This window comes from Ornithorhynchus anatinus, chromosome 1 (genome assembly GCF_004115215.2).
Source record: "Ornithorhynchus anatinus isolate Pmale09 chromosome 1, mOrnAna1.pri.v4, whole genome shotgun sequence".
NCBI classification, from domain to species: domain Eukaryota; kingdom Metazoa; phylum Chordata; class Mammalia; order Monotremata; family Ornithorhynchidae; genus Ornithorhynchus; species Ornithorhynchus anatinus.
In genome coordinates this window covers 180,014,277-180,037,884 of record NC_041728.1, presented here as the reverse complement: position 1 = coordinate 180,037,884, position 23,608 = coordinate 180,014,277, and the positions used below count along the sequence as shown (strand labels likewise).

At 53.6% G+C, this 23,608-nt stretch overlaps 1 protein-coding gene across 1 annotated transcript in view; it reads left to right on the top strand.

Moving 5' to 3' along the window:
* Window positions 1–241: 241 nt before the first annotated feature.
* The window catches only part of LOC103166230 (tensin-1-like), a 199,331-nt gene continuing 175,964 nt past the window's right edge, over window positions 242–23,608 (top strand). Inside the window, 2 exon segments of the mRNA XM_029063050.1 lie at window positions 242–245; window positions 2,791–2,996. Of these exon segments, the coding sequence (XP_028918883.1) occupies window positions 242–245; window positions 2,791–2,996 (210 nt within the window).

Below are 23,608 nucleotides of genomic sequence, written 5' to 3'. Positions count from 1 at the left end.
CTTAATCCCCATTTTACAGATGAGGGAACTGAGGCACAGAGAAGTTAAGTGACTTGCCCACAGTCACACAGCCAACAAGTGGCAGAGCTGGGATTCGAACTCATGAGCCCTGACTCCAAAGCCCATGCTCTTTCCACTGAGCCACACTGCTTCTCATCTATATATATGAGATATATATATATATATATATATATATGCTTCTCATATATATATATATACACACACACATACATACCTATCCATGGGTTTGTGGCTTCCTCTTCCTATCCTCCCCCGACCACACTAATAGAGCAGGGAGAGAACCCAAGCGCTTAATCCAGTGCTCCGCACACAGTAAGCGCTCAATAAATAAGATTGAATGAACGAATGAAAGGGAGCGGGAGGGGAAGTGCCCTTGAGACCCCCACCTTTCCTCATCTGTCAAATGGGGGGGGGGAGTTGGTTTCCAAAGGTCATCCCCCTGCCGCGGGGCCTGGCTCCCCACCCCCAGCTGTTTCTAGAGGAGTCGCCCCCCCCATTCTCACCCCCAAGAGGAGACCTCCCCTTCTCACTGCCCCTAAAGAAGACTCCATTCTCCCCTCAAGAGGAGACACACCCCCCCCCGCCATTCTCATCGCCCCTCCCTGCCTCAGTCGAAGCTGTCCCTGCCCCAATTCTGGGGCTGCCTGGTGGAGGGATCCCCCAGAGCCCCTCTCCCTCCACACTGACTTCCTGAGCAGGGAGAGAACCCAAGCGCTTAGTCCAGTGCTCTGCACACAGTAAGCACTCAATAAATACGATTGAATGAATGAAAGAAAGGGGAAAAAGAGGGGAAGGGGGAGGGGAGCGTGGTTGGGGGCATCTGCTGCAGTTAGTTGAGCACAGTGTGTGTCCCTCATCCACCATTCATTCATTCAATAGTATTTATTGAGTGCTTACTATGTGCAGAGCACTGTACTAAGCGCTTGGAATGTACAAATCGGTAACAGATAGAGACAGTCCCTGCCCTTTGACGGGCTTACAGTCTAATGGGAGGGAGACAGACAAGAACAATGGCAATAAATAGAATCGAGGGGAAGAGGAGGGGCCTTCCTCCCCATCCTCCCCATCTCCCCCAGTGGGGCCGCCTTGCTCCAGGAATTTCCCACCCCCTGCCCATCATCCCCCTCCATCCCCTGTCTACTTGTTTTGTTTTGCTGTCTGCCTCCCCCTTCTAGATTGTGAGCCCATTTTGGGCAGGGATTTTCTCTAACTGTTGCCGAATTGTACTTTCCAAGCGTTTAGTACAGTGCTCTGCACACAGTAAGTGCTCAATAAATACGATTGAATTAATAAATCCCCCTCCTCCATCCCCTGTTTACTTGTACTGATGTCTGTCTCCCCGCTTCTAGACAGTGAGCATGTTGATGGGCAGGGATTGTCTCTATCTGTCTCCAAATTGTACTTTTCAAGTACTTAGTACAGTGCTCTGCACACAGTAGGCTGTCAGCTCCTTGAAGGCAGGAATCGTGTCTACTACCTATTGTCCTCTCCCAAGCGCTTAGTACAGAGCACTGCATAGGGTAGATTGCAGTTCCTTGAGGGCAGGAATGTCTCCTAACTCTTTTGTCCTCTCCCAAGTGCTTAGTACAGTGCTCTGTACATAGTAGACTGCAAAATCCTTGAGGCCAGGGATCACACCTATTAATGCTATTGTGCTCTCCCAAGCGCTTAGTACAGTGCTCTGCACACAGTAGACTGCCAGCTCCTTGAGGGCAGGAATTGTGTCTATTAACTCTATTGTGCTTTCTCGAGTGTTCAGTACAATGCTCTGCACACAATAGACTGCAGTTCCTTGAAGGCAGGAATCATATCCACTAACTCTTTTGTCCTCTCCGAAGTGCTTAGTTCAGTGCTCTATACGCAGTAGACCATCAGTTCCTTGAAGGCAGGAATTGTGTCTACTAACTCTATTGGACTCTTCCAAATGCTTAGTACAGTGCTCTGCTCATAGTAGACTGTCAGCTCCTTGAGGGCAGGGATCCTGTCTACTATCTATCGTGTTTTCTCAAGTGCTCAGTACAGTGCTCTGCACACAGTAGACAGCTCTTTGAGGGCAGAGATCATGTCTACTGACTCTATTGGACCCTCCCAAACGCTTAGTACAATGCTCTCCATGCAGTAGACTGTCAGCTCCTCGAAGGCAGGGATCGTGTCTACTAGCTCTATTGGACTCTCCCAAGTGCTCAGTACAGTGCCCTGCATACAATAGACAGTTCTTTGAGGGCAGGGATCGTGTCTACTAACTCTATCGGACTCTCCCAAGTGCTCAGTACAGTGCTCTGCACGCAGTAGACCGTCAGCTCCTCGAAGGCAGCGATCGTGTCTTCTAACTCTACTGTCCTCTCCCAAGTGCTCAGTACAGTGCTCTGCAGACAGTAGACAGTTCTTTGAGGGCAGGGATCATGTCTCCTAACTCTGTTGGACTCTTTCGAACGCTTAGTACCGTGCTCTGCACACGGTAGTCTCCTCGAAGGCAGGGATCATGTCTACTAACTCTGTCGGACTCTCCGCAGCGCTTAGTACACAGTAGGAGTCCAGTAAATCCGACGGATTGACGACCGAGGAGGAAGGTGGGACGGGGAGGAGGGCGGGTGGTGGTCAGGCAGCCAGGGGCGTCCCCAGGCTGACCAGGGCCGGGGAGTTGGCCGGCCGGTCCACCCTGCGGCCCAAGCGTGGCATGGGTTAAAAAGGCGGAGAAGGCCGGGCGTGAAGCCGGGAGGAGGGTGGAGGCGGGCGGCGGGGGGAAGCGGGAGGAGGAGGGTGGCGGAGGGAGGGCGGGCAGTCGTGGGCGGCCGAGGAGAGGAGAGCCAGCGTCCACCCGTCCGTCCTCCCGGTCGCCCGGAGCCGCGGCCTCGCCCGCTCTCCTCCTTCCGCCCCTCCCCGGCCCCTCTGGCCACCTGCCCGCTCCCCGCCGCCACCCCGGAGATCCCCGCACCGACCCTGCCCTGCGCCCTGCGGCTTCCGAGCCCCCCGAGGTGAGGGGGCTGGGGGCGTGAGGGAGGGTCGGGCCGGGGGAGACCCGGGTCTGGGACCGGTGGCTCCGGCCTCCGGAAGCCCCGGACCCGGGAGGGACTCGGCCCCTGTCTGACCCCGGCTCACTGGAGGGAGCTCCAGGGGTCATTGCATCCATCCCCCTGCCTCCGCCCGCTTCGGCGGGGCTGGCCGGGGAGAACGGTTGAAGCGGGGGGGATTTCGGGGGGACGGGGAGCGGGTACCGGGGAAACCGTGAGGGGCTGGAGTGACGGCTATTTACCCTCCGGTCTCCTTCCACCTGCCTGTCCTCCCTTCTGGGGAAGGGGAGGCCCGGCCTGGGCCGGGGTGCTGGTCGAGGGTGGCGGAGGGGGCATGGGACGGTCCTGGGGACGGGGGCTGCCACCCGGCCCCCCATCCCCTCACTCCAGGGGCGGTGGCTGTCGGAGAGGGGAGATAATAATGGCGACAGATACGCCGTTCGTGCTTACTAGACGCGAAGCGCTGTGCTAAGCGCTGGGGGTAGATACCGGACGATCGGGTCGGACAAACGGGGTCCGCCCCGCCCGAGACCCACGTTCTAAGGGGGAGGGAGAGCAGGGGGTTAAAGTCAAACACCTCCACCCCCTGCTCCCCCAGCTGGCATCTGGGAATAGCTGACCCAGGTGGTTAATCAACACCCCGCCACCCCCCCACCCCCACCACAACTGCCCAGCCCTGCCTCCATCTCTCGCTCCCGGGCCTGCCCCTGCCCCTGCCCCTCGCTCTGGCCGCATCCCCAGCCTCGCCCCGGCCCCCGCCCGGGCCCCCGCCCCTGCCCTTGCCCCGGCCTCCCATCTCCTGCCCCTGCCCCTGCCCCTGCCCCTCCTCCTGCCCTGCCCCTGGCCTCTACCACCCATCTCCAGTCCTCCCGCCCTTGAGAGTCCCTAGCCCTGCCCCTGGTCCTGGCCCTGGTCCTGCCCCAGCCCCCACCCCCGCCCCTGACAGGCTTCTGCTTCGGCCCTTGCCCCGGCCTCCCATCTCCTGCCCCTGCCCTGCCCCTGCTCCTGCCCTGCCCCGGTCCTGCCCCTGGCCCCACCCCTGCCCCGCCCTCTACCTCCCACCTCCAGTCCTTCCTCCAGTCCCCGGCCTTGCCCCTGCCCCTGCCCTTTCCCCTGCCAGGCCCCTGCTTCGGCCCTTGCCCCGGCCTCCCATCTCCTGCCCCTGCCCTGCCCCTGCTCTTGGCCTGCCCCTGGTCCTACCCCTGCCCCGCCCCCCACCCCTCCCCCCCGGCCTCTACCTCCCACCTCCTTTCCTTCCTCCAGTCCCCGGCCTTGCCCCTGCCCCTACCAGGCCCCTGCTTCGGGCCTTGCCCCGGCCTCCCGTCTTCTGCCCCTGCCCCGGGTCCTGCCCCGGCCTGTACCTCCCATCTCCAGTCCTCCCTCTCTCTGGAGTGCCCGGCTCCCTGCTCCTGCCCGGGACCGGCCCCAGCCCTGCCTCCCATCTCCTGCTCCAGTCCTCTCTCCTCCAGGATTCCCGGCCTTGCCCCTTCCCCGGCCCCCGCCCCTGTCCCGGCCCCCACCCCTGTCCCACCATCTCCCGCTTGCTCCAACCGTCCCTCCTCCAAGCCCCCCTTCCTCTCCCCCCCCCCCCAGCCTGTCGTTTTGGCAGTTCCATGGCCAGGAGTGGGTTAACCTTGGGCTGGAGGGAGGTTCCCCCCCAACCCCCACCCCCCGTCCCCAACCCCCCCATCCGGGGAATGGGGCCAGCACTGGCCGCCCAGATGTTCGGAGGAGGCCGCCCTGTTCCTACAAGAGGAAATTCATGGGGGGGGGGGGTGGCTGGGGAGGCTGGGAGGGACCCTCTCTGGTCTCCGGACCCAGGGATGGGTCAGGGGTCGGGGTCAGGGGTCAGGGAAGGGGGAAGGTGTGGGGAGGACCAATGTGGGGAGGGGTCAAAGGTAGAGATTTTTGGGAAGGGGGGCCCGAGTAAGGACAGGGCTGAGCTGGGGTGGGGCTGGGGCCGGGGATGGGCTGGGCTGGGCTGAGGTGGAGCTGGCTAGGCTGGGCTGCGGTCCAGGGGACCCCACAAGTGAGTCCCAACCCCAGAGGTGGGGGCAGCGGGGAGGGTAGAGGAGAAGGTTGAGGGGCTGAGCAGGTCCGGCGGCCGGAAAGATTCCAGAAATTCAAGGCTGGGGTTTGGCCGGGGGTGCGGGGGGGCAGTGGGGACTTCTGGGGTGTGTGTGTGTGTGTGTGTGTGTGTGTGTGTGTGTGTTGAGGGTTGAGGATAAAGCCTAAGAGGAAGAATTTTGGGATTGCAGCGGGAGGGAAGGAGGCTAGACCCAAGGAAGACTCTCCCGATAGGGCGGGGTGGGGGGACTGGGATGAAGGAGGAAGGAGAGCCCCACTTCCCTTCAGTGGCCACGTCTCTGCTCCACAGAAGCCCCGACCGATCGTCAGGGCCACGGGAGGGGCCGGGTTGTCCGGAGGCGGAGGGATGGAAGGGATGACCTCTCTTACCCTCCTCCCCACCCTCTCCCCCTCCTGAGGTTTGAAGGTTGGGGGGCAAACGGGGGGCGGGGTTTTGGGGTGAGCACTCCCAGGAACCGAGTTTATATTGGACTATAAGAAGTGTGGCCTAGCAGAAAGAGCCCGGGTTTGGGAATTAGAAGGTCATGGGTTCTAATCCGGACTCCGCCACTTGCCTCCTGTGTGACCTTGGGCAAGTCACTTCACTGCTCTGTACCTCAGTTTCCTCAACTGTAAAATGGGAATTAAGACTTTGAGCCCCATGGAGGGCAGCGACTGTGTCCGTCCTGATGATCTTGTGTCTACCCGGGTACTTAACTTCTCTGGGCCTCAGTTCCCTCATCTGTAAAATGGGGATGAAGACTGTGAGCCCCATGTGGGACAACCTGATGACCTTGTATCTACCCCAGCGTTTAGAACAGTGCTTGGCACATAGTAAGCACTTGACAAATCCCAACATTACTACTGTTATTATTATTATTACTTTATACAGTGCTTTGGCATATAGTAGGTGCTTAACATGTGCCATACTAATCATTATTATTATTGTTAACAAATAATACAGTTATTATTACTATCAGTATTATTATTACTCTCCCAAACGCTTAGTACAGTGCCTGGCACAGAGTAGGAGCTTAACAAATGCCACAGTTGTTATTACTATCATGATTACTATGTCTCTCCCAGGCGCTTAGTTCAGATCTCTGCATGCAGTAAACGCTCAATAAATACCACTGATTCAAATAATTGTTTGGACTCCCCTCCTGGGTGCCGGTCCACAGGCAAAGACCCCCCCCAACCCCCCACCCCGGTGGGGGATGGGACAGTCGTCCTGACTCACGGGACAGGGGATGGGGGGCCGATCAGGTTGGGAAGGGGACGGGTTGCTCCTTTGATTCCCTCATCCCCCTCCCATCTAACCCCCTTAATAATAATAATAATAATAATGATAGTATTTGTTAAGCGCTTACTATGTGCCAAGCATTGTTTCTCCTTACCCAGAGCAACACCCGTCCCACCCCCAATCACACTTCTGGGTCAGAAGTCACCTCATCCAACCCCCTACCTCCAGCACCTCTAAATAATAATAATAATAATGGTAATTGTTAAGTGCTTACTATGTGCCAGGCACTGTTCTAAGCGCTGGGGTGGACACGAGCCAATCAGGCTCTGTCCCATGTGGGACTCACAGCCTCCATCCCCGTTTTTCAGATGAAGGAACTGAGGCCCGGAGAAGTGAAGTGTGGCTCGTCATGGTCAGGGATTGTCACTCTTAATTGTTGTATTGTACTTTCCCATTCCTTTAGCACAGTGCTCTGCACACAGTAAGCGCTTAATAAATATGACTGAATGAATGAATGACTGTGGGACGGGGATTGGGTCCAACTAGATTGGTTTGTATCTACCCCAGCCCTTAGAACAGTGCTTGGCACTTAATAAGGGCTTAACAAGTACCATCATTATTAAGTGTCTGGTAAGCGCTCGACAAGTACCATAATTATTATTATTATTATTATTATTATTCTCCAGCTTGAGGTGGGGCTACTCTGGGAGGTGCTGTCCCCATCCCCATCTCCCCGAGTCTGGTCCGAGAGGCTGTCCAGGGGAGGGGGCCTCGGGCTCGGCTCAGGATGCCTGGGGCCGCAAAGACCCCCACCATCCCCTTCCTCCTCTTTCAACCCCACCCACCCCTGGGTCCCCATCAGAGAACTTGTTGTAGTAGAGAGCCCAGGGCCTGGGAGTCAGAAGGACCTGGGTTCTAATTCTGACCCTGCCACTTGTCTGCTGTGTGACCTCGGGCCAGTCACTTCACTTCTCTGGGCCTCAGTTCCCTCCTCTGGAAAATGGGGATGAAGACCGCGAGCCCCACGTGGGACAGGGACCCTGTCCAACCCCATTGGCTCGGATCCACCCCGGCGCTTAGAACGGTGCTTGACACACCGTAAGCGCTTGTCAAATACCGTAAAAATAATGATAATAATAATAATATTATTATTAATAATAACAAATATGTCGTTATTAAGCAGCCGGAGTTGGCCAGGTGGCCACAGAGGGGCCGTCGGGGTGTCGGTGGGGGCGAGGCGGCAAGTGAAAGTGAAATTGGGCCGCAGGGCCGCAAACCCTGCCTTTTTAGGGCTTCGAGCTGAGCCCCGGGTAGAGTGACTTGGTTGGGCGGGGGTTGGCCGGGGGCGGGCTGGGGCGGGGGGTGGGAGGGAGAGCTGGGGGTGGGCTGGGGGCACGGTGGAGGGGGGCACGAGGCGGAACAGGGACAGGGGAGGGGCCGGCGAGGCTGTCAGGGAGCACGGCAAGACAAGCGGGGAGAGGGACAGGGGAAATAGGAAAGGAGAAACAGAGTGGCCTAGTGGCTAGAGCCCAGGCCTGGGAGTCAGAAGATCATGGGTTCTAATTCTGGCTCTGCCACTTGTCTGCTGTTCATTCAATAGTATTTATTGAGCGCTTACTATGTGCAGAGCACTGTACTAAGTGCTTGGAATGTACAAATCGGTAAGAGATAGAGACAGTCCCTGCCCTTTGATGGGCTTACAGTCTAATTGGGGGAGACGGACAGACGGGAACAATAGCAATAAATAGAATCAAGACAATAAATAGAATCAAGGCAATAAATAGAATCAAGGCAATAAATAGAATCAATTTATTCTGCTGTGTGACCTTGGGTGAGTCACTTTAATAATAATAATAATGTTGGTATTTGTTGAGTGCTTACTATGTGCAGAGCACTGTTCTAAGCGCTGGGGGAGATACAGGGTCATCAGGTTGTCCCACGTGAGGCTTACAATCTTAATCCCCATTTTACAGATGAGGGAACTGAGGCACAGAGAAGTGAAGTGATTTGCTCACAGTCACACAGCTGACAAGTGGCAGAGCTGGGATTCAAACCCATGACCTCTGACTCCCAAGCCTGGGCTCTTTCCACTGAGCCATGCTGCTTCTCTACTTCTTTACTAGTACTACTACTTTACTTTCTACTTTACTTCTCTGGGCCTCAGTTCCCTCATCTGCAAAATGGGGGTGGAGGCATTGAGGCCCCCTGTGGGACAGGGACTGTGTCCAACCCCATTTCCTTCTACTATTAATCATATTTATTGGCCACTTACTGTGTAAAAAGCACGGTACTAAGCGCTTGTATGCATCCCGGCTCTTAGTTCACTGCCTGGCACATAGTAAGCTCTTAACAAATACCACTATAATTATATAATAATAATAATAATCCTGGCTCCACCACTTTTCTGTTAAATGACCTTGGACAAGTCACTTCTCTGGGTCTTGGTTCCCTCAGGAAAATGGGAATAATAATTGTGGTATTTGTTAAGCGCTTACTATGTGCCAAGCACTGTACACAGTCCCTGTCTCATGTGGGGCTTACACACTCAATCCCCATTTTACAGATGAGGCAACAGAGGCCCAGAGAAGTGAATTGACTTGCCCAAGGTCACACAGTGGACAAGTGGCTGAGGCGGAATTAGAACCCATGACCTCTGACTCCCAAGCCCGGGCTATTTCCACTAAGCCACACTGCTTCCTGAGGAAGACTGTGAGCCCTATGTGGGACAGAGACTGTCCAACCTGATTACCTGTGCTTAGTACAGTGTGCACATAGTAAGCGCTTAGCAAATGCCACAATTATTATTATTATTATTATTATTATTATTATTATGAGAGGCGGGGGGCGGGGGGAGGAGGACGGGGGAGCAGGGCAGGGGAGAGGCGGGCCGTTCTCTGGGGTCTCTGGATCCCCCGACTAGACCCTAAGCCCGTCAAAGGGCATGGACTGTCTCTATCTGTTACCGATTTGTCCATTCCAAGCGCTTAGTACAGTGCTCTGCACATAGTAAGCGCTCAGTAAATACTATTGAATGAATGAATGAATGAATGGACGGCAGCAGGGCAGCTCGATTCAATTCAACGCAATCGTATTTATTGAACTCTTCCTCTGTGCAAAGCACTGTACTAAGCGCTTGGGAGACTGGCAGCAGAGGTGCTCCCCCGCTCCCATCGCCATCCGGAGAGGGGTCGCGGTGGAGAGGGTGTGGTGGGGGAAGGGAGGGCACGTGGCAGAGGTTGCCTACGTGAGAGTTTGGACTCCAGGACGGTGGTCGGTGATGGTCATCTCCCTCCCCGACCCTGCCCGCCGTCCTCAGCCTTTCCATCCGTATTATTATGGTATTTGTTAAGTGCTTACTATGTGCAGAGCACTGTTCTAAGCACTGGGGTAGAGACAGGGTAATCAGATTGTCCCACGTGGGGCCCCCCCTTTTTCTTTTAATCCCCATTTTTACAGATGAGGTAACTGAGCCCCAGAGAAGTTAAGTGAGTTGCCCAAGGTCACGCAGCAGACAAGTGGCGGAGCCGGGATTAGAACCCACGACCGCTGACTCCCAAGCCCGGCCTCTTTTCCACTAAGCCCCGCTGCTTCCAATGGGTACAGGGGAATCAGGGTGCGTGGAGGGACTGAGGCCCGACAGGTCAGCCCCCAAAAGACCCCCCCACCCATCCCCCGTGGCGAGGCCGGGGGAGGGACCGGTTGACCCTGCGGATGGCCATGACCTGTTGAGTCGGAGGCCGACGCCCCTCTTCTAATCCGCTGGCCTCCCCCTGCGGCCCCGCATCCCGCGCGACTTCCCGGCCTGGGTCATCTCGTTCGTCCCCCTGCCTCAGATACAATCCGGTGGGAAGGGGGGCTCTCCCAACTAAGTGGGCTCCTGTTGGGGGGGTCCTGGGGATGGTGATGGGGGTGGAGGGTGATGATTATGGTGACGCCCTCCCTCCTCACCTCCGCCAAACTCACTCTCTTCCCCTCTTCAAAGCCCTACTGAGAGCTCACCTCCTCCAGGAGGCCTTCCCACACTGAGCCCTCCCTTTCCCTCCGCCCCTCCTCCCCTTCTCCCTGACTCCCTCCCTCTGCTCTACCCCCTTCCCCGCCCCACAGCACTGTGTATATTTGTACACATTTATTACCCTATTTATTAATGATGCATATATATAATGATAACGTTGGTATTTGTTAAGCACTTACTATGTGCAGAGCACTGTTCTAAGCGCTGGGGGAGATACAGGGTCATCAGGTTGTCCCACGTGAGGCTCACAGTCTTCATCTGTCTGACTGTGGGCAAGTCACTTCACTTCTCTGTGCCTCAGTTACCTCATCTGTAAAATGGGGATTAACTGTGAGCCTCACGTGGGACAACCTAATTACCCTGTATCTACCCCAGTGCTTAGAACAGTGCTCTGCACATAGTAAGCGCTTAACAAATACCAACATTATTATTATCCCCATTTTTCAGATGAGGTAACTGAGGCCCAGAGAAGTGAAGTGACTTTCCCACAGTCACACAGCTGACAAGTGGCAGAGCTGGGATTCGAACCCATGACCTCTGACTCCCAAGTCCGTGCTCTTTCCACTGACCCACGCATATATCATTCTATTTATGTCTATTGATGCTGTCGATGCCCGTTTACTTATTTTGTTTTGTTTTGTGTGTCTCCCCCGGTTTGACCGTGAGCCCGCTGTGGGCAGGGATCGTCTCTCTTTGTCGCCGAATTGTCCTTTCCAAACGCTTAGGTCAGTGCTCTGCACACAGTAAGCGCTCAGTGAATACGACGGGACGAATGAACGATTGATGGTAGTTATGATGGTGGTGATGATGGTACCCATTAAGTAGTAGGGCGAAGAACAGGTAGCGAGTGCCCGTTGCACAGGTGAGGAAACCGAGGCACAGAGAAGAGAAGCCCAACGTCCTATGGCAGTCACTTGGCGAAACCCCGGGCTTCCGACTCTCTGGTCCCGGCTCTTTCCGCTAGGCCACGTTGCCTCTGTCTGACCGCCATCCCTCCTGCTGCAACGGGGGGGCCCGTTCCCTCCCGTCCTGCCGCCAGTGCAGATGGGACCGGCCGGTCGGCCCCCCGCCGGCCTCCTTCCCGCCCGCTGGCCAAGGTGGGGTGTGTCCTTCCGGCTGGCCTTCCTGCCCGGCGGTGGTGTGCCCGAACCCCTGCCCGCCCCCGGCCCCCTCGTCTGAGCCCCTGGGAAGGGACGGGGCGGGGGTGGGCAGCGGGTCCCCAGCAGCCGCCGGGGGGGCAGGGCTCCCCTACCTCTCGCCCTCGCCTTCGCTCCGGGGGCCGCCGCTATCGAGAGCGGCGCGGCCTAGCGGAAGGAGCGGCAGCGTGGCTCGGTGGCAAGAGCCCGGGCTTGGGAGTCAGAGGTCGTGGGTTCTAATTCCGCACCTGCCACTTGTCAGCTGTGTGACTTTGGGCAAATCACTTCACTTCTCTGGGCCTCAGTTAGCTCATCTGTAAAATGGGGATGAAGACCGTGAGCCCCACGTGGGACAACCTGTTTATCTTGTATCTACCCCAGCGCTTAGAACAGTGCTTGGCCCATAGTAAGTGCTTAACAAATACCAACATTATCATTATTATTATTATTGTTATTATTATTATTTTTGTTAAGGAGCCCAGGCCTGGAGTCAGGGCACCCAGGGTCTGTTTCTTGACTCCGTGGGACGGCGGCAGACCGGGTGCCTGCGTTCTCATTCATTCATTCAATCGTATTTATTGGGTGCTTACTGTGTGCAGTGCACTGTACTAAGTACTTGGAAAGTACAATTCAGCAAGAAAGAGAGACAATCCCTGCCCACAATGTGCTAACAGTCTAGAAGGGGGGAGACAGACAACAAAACAAGGAAACAGGCCTCTCATCCCAGGAAGAGCGGTGTGGGATAGTTGATAGACCATGAACCTGGGAGTCTAATCCTGGCTCCACCATGTGTCTGCTGTATGACCTTGGACGAGTCACTTCACTTCTCTGGGCCTCAGTTAATTCACCTGTAAAATGGGGATTAAGCGAGTGAGCCCTTTGCAGCATGGCTCAGTGGAAAGAGCCTGGGCTTCGGAGTCAGAGGTCATGGGTTCGATTCCCAGCTCTGCCACTTGTCAGCTGTGTGACTGTGGGCAAGTCACTTGACTTCTCTGTGCCTCAGTTACCTCATCTGTAAAATGGGGATTAACTGTGAGCCTCATGTGGGACAACCTGATGACCCTGTATCTACCCCAGCCCTTAGAACAGTGCTCTGCACATAGTAAGCACTTAATAAATACCAACATTAAAATGGGGATTAAGACTGTGAGCCCCATGGGGGACAACCTGATCACCTTGTATCCCCCCAGCTTTTAGAACAGTGCTTCGCACATAGTAAGCGCTCAACAAATGTCACCATTAATATTATTGTGGGGCGGGGACTGTGCCCAACCTAACTCGTATCTACCCCAGCACTTAGAATAGTGCTTGGCGCGTTAGTAAGCGCTTAACAGGTATCATAATTATTATTATCCTGGCTCTGGGGGGCGGTGGGAGTCAGGGCACCTGGGTCCTGTTTCTTGGCTCCGAGGGGCGACGGGGGTGAGGACGCCTGGGTTCTGCTTCTTGGCTCTGTGGGGCGGTGGGAGGCAGGGCGCCTGGGTTCAGTTTCTTGGCTCCATGTGGTTGTGGGGGTCAGGAAACCCGGTTCCTGTTTCTTGGCTGTGTGGGGTGGTGGGGTTGAGGACATCTGGGTTCTGTTTCTTGGCTCTGTGGGATGGTGGGGAGTCAAGACGTCTGGGTCCTTTTTCGTGGCTCCGTGGGGCAGTGGGTGTCAGGACACAAAAATTCCTCACTCTAGGCTTCGAGGCTGGCCATCCCCTTGCCCCCTCCTACCTCACCTCCCTTCTCTCTTTCTCCTGCCCACCCCGCACGCTCCGCTCCTCTGCCGCCCACCTCCTCACCGTCCCCCGGTCTCGCCTATCCCGCCGTCGACCCCCGGCCCACGTCCTCCCGCTGTCCTGAAACGCCCTCCTCTCACCTCCGCCAAACTAACTCTCTTCCCCTCTTCAAAGCCCTCCTGAGAGCTCGCCTCCTCCAAGAGGCCTTCCCAGACTGACCCTCCTCTTTCCCTCTGCTCCCCTTCCCCTTTCCCCCCACCACCTGGGCCTCCTCCCTCCCCTCAGCACTGTGCTCATTTGTATGTATTATTTATTACCCTATTTATTTTGTTAATGAGGTGTACATCCCCTTGATTCTATTTATTTTGATGAGGTTTTGTTTTGTTCTGTTTTGCTTTGCTGTCTGTCTCCCCCGATTAGACTGTGAGCCCATCACTGGGCAGGGATTGTCTCTATCCGTGGCTGCGTTGTACATTCCAAGCGCTTAGTCCAGTGCTCTGCACATAGTAAGCGCTCAGTAAATGCTATTGAATGAATGACACCTGGCTCCTGTTTCTTGGCTCCGTGGGGCGGTGGGGGTCAGGATGCCTGGGTCCTATTTCTTGGCTCCGTGGGGCGGTGGGGGTCAGGACGCCTGGGTTCTGTTTCTTGGCTCCATGAGGCGGCGGGGGTCAGGATGCATGGGTCCTATTTCTTGGCTCCGTGAGGTGGTGGGAGTCAGGGCACTTGGGTCCTCTTTCTTGGCAGCATCGGGCGGTGGGGGTCAGGACACCTGGGTCCGGTTTCTCGGTTTGATTCTCGGCAGGCTGTGCGCCGTCGCGGCTGGCCATTGCTCTCTCCGATTCCCTCTTCAAGATGGAAGGAGATAAAATGAAAAGCAGCGTGGCCTAATGGGTAGAGCACAGGCCCGGGAGTCAGAAGGTCATGGGTTCTAATCCCGGCTCCGCCACATGTCTGCTGTGGGACCTTGGGCACATCACTTCACTTCTCCGGGCCTCAGTTCCCTCATCTCTAAAATGGAGACTAAGGCTGTAAGCTCCATGTGGGACAAGGACCGCGTCCAACCTGATTAACACGCGTCTACTTAGGGAAGCAGCGTGGCTCAGTGGAAAGAACCCGGGCTTGGGAGTCAGAGGTCATGGGTTCGAATCCCAGCTCTGCCACTTGTCAGCTGGGTGACTGTGGACAAGTCACTTCACTTCTCTGTGTCTCAGTTACCTCATCTGTAAAATGGGGATTAACTGTGAGCCTCACGTGGGACAACCCGGTGACCCTGTATCTACCCCAGCCCTTAGAACAGTGCTCTGCACATAGTAAGCGCGTAACAAATACCAACATTATTATCTACTTGTGCTTAGAACAGTGCTTCACACATAGTAAGCACTTAACAAGACCATAATTATTATTACTATTTTTATTAGCTCATACCTACCATAGCGCTTAGTACGGTACTTGGAAAGTAGCGCTTAACAAATACCATTAAAAAAAAGAAATCTGTGAAGCCCAGGGTCAGGGCAGAGATGTGAGCTATGGTGGGTAAACAGTGTGACATCCTTGTTCGAAAAAGGCCTGAGCTCTTGACTCAAATAACAATAATAATAATAATTATGGTATTGGTTAAGCACTTACTATGTGCCAAGCACTGTTCTTGGAATCAGGGGCTGTTTGCATTTGCTTTGTCTGTACCCCTCAAGACCGTAAGCTTGTTGTGGGCAGGGAATGTGTTCATTCTATTTTTCTGTTGTCCCTTCCTAGGCGCGAAGTACAGTGCTCAGCATACAGCACTCAATAAATACGACTGTCTGACCGACTGCCTTCTGTTGTTAAAATAGGCGGAAGCCCCTCGTTCCAATCAATCAATCCATCGTATCGATTGAAGGCTTACTCTGTGCAGAGTACTGTACTAAGCACTTGGGAGAGGACAATAGAACAATATAACAGTTGGTAGAAGCATTCTCTGCCCACACTGAGTTTGGGCATTAATAGAAATTAATAAATGATGGAGATGGACATAAGCGGTGTGGGGCTGGGAGGAGGGATGAAGAAAGAGAGCCAGTCGGAGGGACGCAGAAGGGAGTGGGAGAAGAGGAAAGGAGGGCTTAGGCAGGGAAGGCCTCTTGGAGGGGATGGGCTTTCCATAAGGCTTTGAATGCGGAGGGAGGTGGGTGTGGAGAGTGGTGTTCAGTCAGATAGGAGGAGGGAGGGCGTTCCGGGCCAGAGGTAGGACATGGGCTAGAGGTCGGAGGTGAGATAGATGAGATGGAGGGACAGTGAGGAGGTTGGCATTAGAGGAACGGAGTGTGTGGGCTGGGCTGGAGGAGAGTAGCCAGGTGAGGTCGGAGGGGGCGAGAGGATGGACGGCTTTAAAGCCGACGGTGAGGACTTTCTGTTTGACGCTAAAATGGATGGGCAACTGCTGGAGATTCTTGAGAAGTGAGGAAACACGGACTGGACATTTTTGTAGAAAAATAGTCTGGGCAGTAGAGTGAAATATGGACTGGAGTGAGGAGAGGCAGGAGGCTGGGAGGTCAGCGAGGAGGCTGATGGAGCCATCCAGGCGGGATAAGATAAGTGCTTGGATAAACAGGGTCGCGGTTTGGATGGAGGGAAAAGGGTGGATTTTTGTGATGCCGTGAGGGTTGAACCAAGTGGATTTAGTGTCAGATTGACTATGGGGGTTGATCGAGAGAGAAGAGTCGAGGATGACACCAAGGTTACGGGCTTGGGAGACTGGAAGGACGGTGGTGCCGTCTACAGTGACGGGAAAGTCAGGGGGAGGACAGGGTTTGGGTGGGAAGATAAGGAGGCTCTGTCTTGGACATGTTAAGTTGGAGGTGACTGCAGGGCATCCAGGTAGAGACGTCCTGAAGGCGAGAGGAGATGCGAGACTGCAGAGAGGGAGAGAGATCAGGGCTGGGGATGGAGATTTGGGAATCGTCCCCATAGAGGTGGAAGTTGAAACCATGGGAGCAAATGAGTTCTCCAAGGAAGTGGGTGTAGATGGAGAATAGAAGTATGGAGAGACAGTGTGGCTTAATGGTTAGAGCACAGGCTTGGGAGTCAGGGGGAGCTGGGTTCAATCTCGGTTCTGCCACTTACCTGCTGTGTGAGCTTGGGCAAGTCTCTTTACTTCTCTGTGCCTCAGTTACCTCAGCTTTAAAATGGGGATGAAGATTGTGAGCCCCAAGTGGAGCAGAGACTGTGTCTGGCCCGATTTGCTTGTCTCCACCCCAACGCTTAGTACAGTGTCTGGCTAGTACTAAGTACTTAAATAACCATTATTATTATTAGATTGTGAGCCCCATGTGGGACAGGGACTTAGCTCGTATCCACCCCCGCTCTTACAAGAGTGTTTGGCACATCATAAGTGCCAAAAAAAGCCACAACTATGGTTATTATCATTGTTATTATTATTATTATTATATGGAGCTGTGAGCCCGAAGCAAGGAGCCAAGAGCAGGAGTCAGAGCCAGGAAGTCAGAAGGACCTGGGTTCTAATCCTGGTTCGGCCACTTATCTGCTGTGTGACCTGGGGCAAGTCACTTCACTTTTCTATGCCTCAGTTCCCTCCTCTGGAAAATGGGAGTGGAGCCTCTGAGTCCCATGTGGGACAGGGACTGTGTCCAAACCGATTTGCTTGTATCCACCCCCGTCTTCAGTACAGTGCCCGGCACAGAGTAAGCGCTTAACAAATATCACAGTGATTACTAACAGGGAGGGACAGTTGACTGGCCTCTGTTTCCAGATGGAACCAAGGGTTCATCCTGCCCAGGAGCGGGAGGAGAAGACGGGAGGGAGGGGAGCAGGGGGAGCCGGACACATTGGAGAAGGGGCCGGACACGATGTCCTTCTGCTCCCCGTTCTCTGCTGCCTGCTTGTGTCCACCCTTCCTTTCGTTCATTCATTCAATCGTATTTATTGAGCGCTTACTCTGTGCAGAGCACTGGACTAGGTGCTTGGGAGAGGATAGTACGACAGTAAACAGACACATTTCCTCCCCCAAATGAGCTTACAGTCTGCAGAGTCGGTAGACATGTTCTTTGCCCATAAGGAGCGTACATTCGAGAAGGAGAGGCAGATTTTACAACAGATTACATATAGATATATAAATTCATTCATTCGGTCATTTATTGAGCACTTACTGTGTGCAGAGCTCTGTACTAAGCGCTTGGAAGAGTCCATTAGAACAGTAAACAGACGAATTCCTTCCCCACAACGAGTTTACAGTCTACAGAGTCGGTAGACACGTTCCTTGTCCATAAGGAGCGTACAGTCCAGAGGGAGAGGCAGATTTTACAACATATTACATATAGATGTGTAAGTTCATTCATTCAGTCATTTATTGAGCGCTTATTGTGTGCAGAACACTGTACTAAGCATTTGGGAGAGTCCAGCAGAACAATAAACAGACACATTCCCTGCCCACAGTGAGCTTACAGTCTAGAGGGGGAGACAGACATGAATAGGAAGAAATAAATGACAGATCTGGACGTAATGGTGTGGGAATGGAGGGGGGATGGATGGAGGGAGCGAGTCAGGGCGATACGGAAGGGAGTGGGAGAAGAGGAGATGGGGGCTTAGTCAGGGAAGACTTCTTGGAGGAGGTGGGCCTTCAGTAAGGCTTTGAAGGAGGGGAGTGTCATCGTCTGCGGGATTAGAGGAGGGAGGGCGTTCCAGGCCAGAGGCAGGACGTGGGCCAGGGGTCGGTGACGAGACAGGCGAGATCCTGTATCCTCTCTCTCTAGACCATAATTGCTTGTGGGCAGGGAACGTGGCTACCAGCTCCCGTTATAGTGGCTAGAGCCCGGGCTAGGGAGTCAGAAGGACCTGGGTTCTAATCCTCCCTCCGCCACATGTCCGCTGTGCGACCCTGGGCAAGTCACTTCACTTCTTTGGGCCTCAGTGCCCTCGTCTGGAAAATGGGGACTGAGACTGTGAGCCCCACGTGGCACAGGGACTGTGTCCAACCTGATCGACTTATATCTACCTCAGCGCTAAGAGCAAGGCTTGGCCCAGAGTAAGTGCTTAACAAGTATTATTATTATAGTTCTGTTCTCCCAAGCGCTTAGTACAGTGCTCAAAAGCCTGTCACTCTGGTGCAATCGGTTAGCGCGTTCGGCTGTTAACCCAAAGGTTGGTGGTTCAAGCCCACCCGGGGATGAATTTACAGAAGCAGCGTGGCCCAGTGGAAAAAGCCCGGGCTTGGGAGTCAGAGGTCATGGGTTCTAATTCTGGCTCCGCCGCTTGCCAGCTGTGTGACCTTGGGCAAGTCACTTCACTTCTCTGGGCCTCAGTTCCCTCATCTGTAAAATGGGGAAGAGGACTGTGAGCCCTTCATGGGACAATGTGATGACCTGGTATCTCCCCCAGCACTTAGAACAGTGCTTAGCACAAAGTAAGCACTAAACAAATACCAATGTTATAGAGAAACAGCATGGTTCAGTGGAAAGAGTCCGGGTTTGGGAGTCAGAGGTCGTGGGTTCTCATCCTGTCTCCACCACTTGCCAGCTGTGTGACTTTGGGCAAGTCACTTCACTTCTCTGTGCCTCAGTGACCTCATCTGTTAAATGGGGATTAAAAACTGTGAGCCCCACGTAGGACAACCTAATAATAATAATAATAATGTTGGTATTTGTTAAGCGCTTACTATGTGCCGAGCACTGTTCTAAGCGCTGGGGTAGACATAGGGGAATCAGGTTGTCCCACGTGGGGCTCACAGTCTTGATCCCCATTTTACAGATGAGGGAACTGAGGCACAGAGAAGTTAAGTGACTTGCCCACAGTCACACAGCCGACAAGTGGCAGAGCTGGGATTTGAACTCATGAGCCCTGACTCCAAAGCCCATGCTCTTTCCACTGAGCCACGCTGCTTCTCCAACCTGATCACCTTGTAACCCCCAGTGCTTAGAACAGTCCTTTGCACATAAGCACTGTAGCTCAGTGGAAAGAGCCCGGGCTTGGGAATCAGAGGTCATGGGTTCGAATTCCGGCTCTGCCACTTGGCAGCTGTGTGGGCTTGGGCAAGTCACTTCACTTCTCTGGGCCTCAGTTACCTCATCTGCAAAATAGGGATGAAGAATGTGAGCCCCGTGGGGGACAGGGACTGGGTCTAACCCGGTTTGCTTGTATTCACCCTCTGCTCAGTACAGTGCCTGGTACATAGTCAGCGCTTAACAAATATCGTAATAATAATAATGACTAATAATAATAATGGGAGAGGTGGCATCCATTTTTGTGTCCACACGAGCAACAGGCAGGTTGACGATCTCTCTCCACCGATGCCATATCAGGTCCTCGCGGGCAGTGAACGGATGGCCCGGGAAGCAGCGTGGTCTGGTGGTTAGAGCCCGGGCCTGGGAGTCAGAAGGACCTGGGTTCTAATCTCAGAGAAGCAGTGCGGCCTAGTGGGTAGAGCCCAGACCTGGGAGTCAGAAGGACCTGGGTTCTCATCCCAGAGAAGCAGTGTAACCTAGTGGATAGAAGTGCGGGCCAGGGAGTCAGAAGGACCTGGTTTCGCATCCCGGCTCTGCTAATAATAATAATGTTGGTATTTGTTAAGCGCTTACTATGTGCCGAGCACTGTTCTAAGCGCTGGGGTAGACACAAGGGAATCAGGTTGTCCCACGTGGGGCTCACAGTCTTAACCCCCATTTTACAGATGAGGTAACTGAGGCACCTGGAAGTTAAGTGACTTGCCCAAAGTCACACAGCTGACAAATGGCCGAGCCGGCATTCGAACCCCTGACTTCTGACTCCAAAGCCCTTGCTCTTTCCACTGAGCCACGCTGCTTCCTGTCTGCTGTGATCTTGGGTAGGTCACTTCACTTCTCTGGGCCTCAATTGCCTCATCTGTAAAATGGGGCCTGAAGATTAAGACTGTGAGCCCCACGTGGGGCAACCTGATCACCTTGTATCCTCCCCAGCGCTTAGAACAGTGCTTTGCACATAGTAAGTGCTTAACAACTGCCATCATTATCATTATTATTATTCTAAGCGCTGGGGTAGATACAAGGTCATCAGGTTGTTCATTCAATAGTATTTATTGAGCGCTTACTATGTGCAGAGCACTGTACTAAGCGCTTGGAATGGACAAATCGGCAACAGATAGAGACAGTCCCTGCCCACTGATGGGCTTACAGTCTAATCGGGGGAGACAGACAGACAAAAACAATAGCAATAAATAGAATCAAGGGGATGTCCCACGTGGGGCTCACAGTCTTCATCCCCATTTTCCAGATGAGGTAATCGAGGCCCAGAGAAGTGAAGCGATTTGCCCAAAGTCACAGAGCGCATAGGTGGTGGAGCTGGCATTAGAACCCCGACCTCTGACTCTCAAGCCCGGGCTCTTCCCACTGAGCCACGTTACCTCTAGTACTAGTAATAGCAGCATTATGATTAGTAATACTACTAGTATTACTATTAATTAATTAGTAGTAGCAGCAATAGTAGTAGTAATTCATTCATGCAATCGTATTTTTTGAGCGCTTACTATGTCCACAGCACTGTACTAAGTACTTGGAATGTACAATTCGGCAACAGATAGAGACAATCCCTGCCCATCGATGGGCTCACAGTCTAAACGGGGGAGAAATAATAGCAGCATTCGTATTAGAAATACTACTAGCATTTCTATTAATTAATTAGTAGTAGTATCAATAGTAGTAATAATAATAATAATGCTGGTATTTGTTAAGCGCCTACTATGTGCCGAGCACTGTTCTAAGCACTCGGGGAGGTACAAGGTCATCAGGTTGTCCCACATGAGGCTCACAGTCTTAATCTCCATTTTACAGTTGAGGTAAGTGAGGCACAGAGAAGTGAAGTGACTTGCCTAAAGTCACACAGCGGACAAGTGGCAGAGTCGGGATTAGAACCCATGACCTCTGACTCCCAGGCCCGGACCCTTTCCACTGAGCCGCGCTGCTTTTCTATCTGTAGTAGTAGCATTAGTATTAGTAATACTACTAGTATTATTATGAATTAGTAATAGTATTAATAGTGGAATTAATAGTAATAGTAAAGAAGCAACATGGCTCAGTGGGAAAGAGCACAAGCTTGGGACTCAGAGGACCTGGGTTCCAATCCCGGCTCCGCCCCTTCTTCTGTGTGATCTTGGGCAAGCCACCTCACTTTTCTGTGCCTCAGTGACCTCATCTGTAAAATGAGGATTAAGACTGGGAGCCCCACGGGGGACAACCTGATGACCCTGTATCTACTCCAGCGCTTAGAACAGTGCTCAGCACATAGTACATGCTTAACAAATACCATCATTTTTATTATTGTTAGTACTAGTAGCAGCAGCCCAAGTGATGTCTTGGGCTTCTGTTGTGCTTTCTCAAGCACTCAGTACAGTGTCTCTTCCTCTTCCCCAGAGGGCACTCAGTAAATAGCAGTCTCTTTGATATAAGGAGCGCTTAGCAAATACCATAAAAAAAAAGCCCCTTGTGTTGGTGGTACAGGGACTGTGCCCGATCTTGATCGTCCAGGTTCTCGGCCGGGGCCCGAGGGCGGGCCTGGGATCGAGGAGGGAGCCCAACCTGCAGAGGGGCGCCGGGCGGGGGCCGGGGGCCAGGGGAGGCCGGACGAAGGACCCCAGGGGATCCGTGGGGAAGGGATGGGGTGCGGCTGGGAGGGCTGCCAGGAGGAGGTGAGAGTTACCGGAGGGTTTGAAGGCCGGGAATAATAATAATAATACTAGTACTTGCTAAGTGCTTACTATGTGCCAAGCACTGTTCTAAGCACTGGGGTAGATTCGAGTTAATCACGTTGGACACGGTCCCTGTCCCACAGGGGCGTCACAGTCTTAATCCCCACTTTTTAAAGATGAGGTAACTGAGCAACAGAGGAATGAAGCGACTTGCCCTAGGTCCCACAGCAGACAAGGGGCGGAGTGGGGATTAGAATCCGGGTCCTCTGATTTCCAGGCCCGGACTCTAGCCACTAAATCATGCTGCTTCTCAACTGAATTGTACTTTTCAAGCGCTTAATACAGTGCGCTGCAAACGATTAGCGCTCAAGAAATATAATCAAATGAATGAATGAAGGATAAGAATACTGAGGTATTTGTTGAGCATTTACTACATGCCAAGTGCTGTACTAAGCACTGGGGCAGATGCAAGCCACCCAGGCCTCACAGTCTAAGTAGGAGGGAGAAAACAGAGATCTTAACCCTGTTTTCTAAGACGAGGAAACTGAAGCCCAGAGAAGGGAAATGCAATCAATTCATTCAATCGTATTTCTTGAGCACTTACTCTGTGCAAAGCACCACACTGAACACCCTCCTGAACCCTTGGGAGAGGACAGTATTACAGTAAACTGACACAATCCCTGCCCACAATGAGTTTACAGTCTAGAGGGGGAGACATTCATATGAATAAATAAATGAACGAATAAATGAGAGCTAAGGACATGAGTGGTATGGAGATGCGGGGGTGGGGGGGATGAAGAAAGGGAGTGAGTCGGGGTGATGCAGAAGGGAGGGGGAGTTGAGGAAAAGTGGGACATAGTCTGGGAAGGCCTCTGGGAGGAGGTCAGCGTGGCTCAGTGGAAAGAGCCCGGGCTTGGGAGTCAGGACATGGGTTCGAATCCCACACTTGTCAGTTGTTTGACTGTGGGCAAGTCACTTCACTTCTCTGTGCCTCAGTGACCTCATCTGTAAATGGGGATTAAGACTGTGAGCCTCACGTGGGACAACCTCATTCCCCTGTATCCACCCCAGTGCTTAGAACAGCGCTCTGCACATAAGAAGCGCTTAACATTACAATAAGGCTTTGAAGGGGGGGAGAGTCTTTGTCTGGCAGATTTGAGGAGGGAGGGCGTCCCAGGTCCTCCAGCTCCTTGAGGTGTATGTGGTGGGGAGGGAGGGAGGGGGCTTTCCTTCTCCCCTCCCCCGGGCGCTTACTTCCCTGTCCCCCTGGCTGGACCCAAAGCTCCTCAGCCGCCCCCCCACCCCGACCCCCAAGCCTCCTCCCCAATCCTCATTCATTCATTCCATCATATTTATTGAGCGCTCACTGTGTGCAGAGCACCAGACGAAGCGTTTGGGAGAGGACAACACAACAATAGGCAGACACATTCCCGGCCCACAGGGAGCTGCCAGTTTAGACAAGCAGCGTGGCTCAGCGGAAAGAGCCCAGGCTTGGGAGTCAGGGGTCATGGGTTCAAATCCCAGTTCAGCCCCTTGTCAGCTGGGTGACTTTGGGCAAGTCACTTCACTTCTCTGGGCCTCAGTGACCTCATCTGGAAAATGGGGATTGAGACTGTGAGCCCCATGTGGGACAACCTGATCACCTTGTATCCTCCCTAGCCCTTAGAAGAGTGCTTGGCACATAGTAAGCGCTTAATAAATGCCATATTTATTAGAGAGGGGGAGACAGACATTAATATGGCATAGTGGA